Here is a 3156-nt window from a genome sequence, read left to right on the forward strand (position 1 = left end):
TGGCCACTTGAACCAACAACGCTGAAGATGCAACATTGCTCTCCAAACACTTTTTGTTTTTTTTTGTTAAATGAACACACAAGACGCTTGATAGCTGTTAGCAACACAACATCTGCCGTCAAACATCAGCCCCCAAGTGCCTTTGGCCTAAACTCTGGCATTCAACCGAAACATCTAATTAGGTCTCCTGTGGCACTACCCTGCATGTGTGTGTGTGTGTGCATGTGTGTGTGTGTGTGTGTCCAAGTCACTACCCAATTCCAGCAAAGCATAAAAGTGCAGTCCAATTGAGTTAGCTTGTATTTCCTGTAAAGACTTTCATTCAAGTGGACTCTTTAGTCTCAACTAAAGTACTTCTACTCTTTCTTATACTCATTACTACACAAATACTACAATAGAAGATGTTTTTTATATTTCGCGTGACTCATGAGTCCACTGACATTTACAGCCATGATGCAAATGCATCCAATAATAGCATGATTTATTTGATCAAGTATTTAGCACACACAGTATTTAGCCTGGGTCAAAAGGGCGTCAAACCATTTATTCATTCATTCATTCATTCATGAGCTTTTCAGAGAGGTATTCATATAATAATATTAGATAACGGCGTACAATACTCTATACTCTAATACTACTACTAGTCATTTCATTCCAGTGTGTTCAAAAGCCACCTTACGTCTTTCGGCATCATTTTAGTATTTTTCATGTGATTAAAAAGGACAACACACACGAAGCCATCATGCTATGCTTTAATGTGGTCAAATAATATCTATATCATGTTTAGGGATACAAGCTAGCACGGTAGTAGCGGCTATGACGACAACAGGGGTACCTAATGCTGTGGCCATTCCACCAAACGGAAGCGCCAAATGAAAGCGGAAGTTGTTAGCCCAGCGTCCAAACTCAGCTGAGCAACTCGGGCTCCTCGTCAGACAAATGCGGGAAAGAGTCCCGAACCGGACCGGACTCCGCCCCCCATCCCATAGACCCGTACAACTTTGGCGCGTGCCGGGCGTGCGCCAAGGCCCTCCTGCGCATCATCTCGCCCTTCCACATGGACGCCATGAGCAGGGTGGAGAGCAGCACGCCGCCGAGGGTGAGCAGGCACAGCCCGGCGATGACGCACCGGTCCAGGTGGGCGCCCAGCCGGGCTTTGTCCCGCTCCAGGCGCTCCATCTCCCGGGCAGGGACGCTGTCCGGGTCGACGCGCGCCTCCCGGGGCACCGCGTAGGAGATGGCCACCAGGGAGATGCCCGTGACCAAGCAGGAGACGGCGGCGACGAAGCCGTAATCCACCGAGCTACCGGAGCCTTCGGAAGAAAGGTCCTCCTCGGTTGGATAGTAAAGTTCGGGGACGTCCTCCTGCTCCTCCTCTTCCTCGCCCTCACGCGGTCCACTTGAAGACGTGGGACCCATCAGGCGGACCCCCTCGGGAGACGCCTCGTCCTCGGCTGGGCTCATGCTCTCCGTCCGCGGCGCCCGCGCTGCTCCTCCGGCGGGACCGCTGCGGCATGCCTGGGTGACACATGCTCCTGTCCGCTCCGGGGAGGGGTCGTCTCCGTCCGAGTTCCGGTGAGCCATTTGAAGACGGTGTCCTCGCCCCCATGGGGAGACGCACGCGTGGATCCAAAGTTTGCAAAGTATCCGCGGCGCATGTTCTTTCCCGCGCCTCCTCTCTTCCCGCGGAGGACAATCGGTGGGATTTGGCGTCGATTGGGGGGAAGGCCCCTCCCACTCCTGTGCGTGGATGTTTGGCTGTTTCTTGTGCCGTTACTAAAAATAGAACACGCATGATGCCCTTTTCTAACTTTAAAAATCATCTTTACTGTAGTATTTTGGAGTGGGTGCTCCCGTCATAGAGGATCTTTGGCAGGCAATTCTTTAGTATGCATCTAAAAACGGCATTGACAAGCGTTTTTTAAACACCAGCATGCTCCTCTATTCCTGAGGATCTTTGACTGGGTTTTTTTTCACGGAGTCCTTGTCCTGTCATATAAAGGATCTTTGACTGTAGCGTTTTTGCAGTAGTTTTCCTGTCATATCTCTTTTGAATAAAGTTTTGCAGCGGGTCCATCAAAACAGCAGAGTCCTATAAATACACAATCTTTGATTTGCATTTTTATACCTTCAGGAGTTCATGGACATACAAAGCCATCCTGTCATATGGAGGATCTTTGACTGCAGCATGAACAAATATATTGTTGTTTGGATTTTGACTTTGGCCTCACTTTTATTTTATTCCTGATTATATTATCCATTTGTTGATATAAACATTTGAAGAAAATAATAATAATTAATAATTTTAACAATGATTATTATAATAATAATTGTGTTCTTGGGTTTCTGAAAGTGAAGCAGTAATGTGTCGAGTAAGATGAAAAGGTTTATATAAATGTTGCAAAGTGGCGTAAAAAAGGGGGGATTTTATACTTCCACTTGCTGAGCTCCTTATGAAAATCCTTCTGACTGTGTGTGTGTGTGTGTGTGTGCGTGTGTGTGTGTGTGTGTGTGTGTGTGTGCGTACGTGCTGCAGCAGATGTAGGTTAGGCTTTACCAAAGGTCACCAATATAAAACACTTGAGAGCTCCCCGACTGTTTGTGCTGGTGCTGGGAGTCCAACCTTCAACCTTCATCTTCATGTCGTGGACACGCTGCAGGGTGCTAAGTCATGTCCCACCAAGTAGCGTGTATGTCTTGTCAAGGGACAGCGATATTTATACAGTAAACTTGGGATACACTTTAAAGTAGTCAGTGTACAGCTTATAGAGCAGTAGCGCTTTGAAAATCAGTATCATTATTGTCCAAACTGCCATGTTTACATACCCCCCCCACCAAAAACTAAAACTGCCATGTTTACATACCCCCCCACCAAAAACTAAAACTGCCATGTTTACATACCCCCCCCACTAAAAACTAAAACTGCCATGTTTACATACCCCCCCCCACCAAAAACTAAAACTGCCATGTTTACATACCCCCCCCCCCTGACAAAAACTTTGAAAAAAATTTGAAATATGAATGTTTATCATTCTGTTTCCTGAACTGTAATTGGTGGCCAGCCAATCCCAGGGCACATATAGTCAAACAACCATTCACACTCACATTCATACCTATGGACAATTTGGAGTGGCTAATTAACCTAGCATGTTTTTT

The 3156-nt window shown here is 46.8% G+C and overlaps 1 protein-coding gene across 1 annotated transcript; it reads right to left on the reverse strand.

Annotated features, from left to right (window-relative positions):
* Window positions 1–622: 622 nt before the first annotated feature.
* On the reverse strand, window positions 623–1709 carry LOC131102322 (transmembrane protein 74-like). The gene has a single exon (XM_058047891.1). It carries the CDS (start codon window positions 1582–1584, stop codon window positions 907–909), a length of 678 nt encoding a protein of 225 aa, XP_057903874.1. The 5' UTR covers window positions 1585–1709; the 3' UTR covers window positions 623–906.
* Between the last annotated feature and the right edge of the window lie 1447 nt (window positions 1710–3156).

Source organism: Doryrhamphus excisus, chromosome 14 (genome assembly GCF_030265055.1).
Source record: "Doryrhamphus excisus isolate RoL2022-K1 chromosome 14, RoL_Dexc_1.0, whole genome shotgun sequence".
In the NCBI taxonomy this organism is placed as follows: domain Eukaryota; kingdom Metazoa; phylum Chordata; class Actinopteri; order Syngnathiformes; family Syngnathidae; genus Doryrhamphus; species Doryrhamphus excisus.

Coding starts and splice junctions, on each gene's coding strand:
- LOC131102322 (XM_058047891.1), bottom strand. CDS start 1,584: ATGGCTCACCGGAACTCGGACGGAGACGACCCCTCCCCGGAGCGGACA.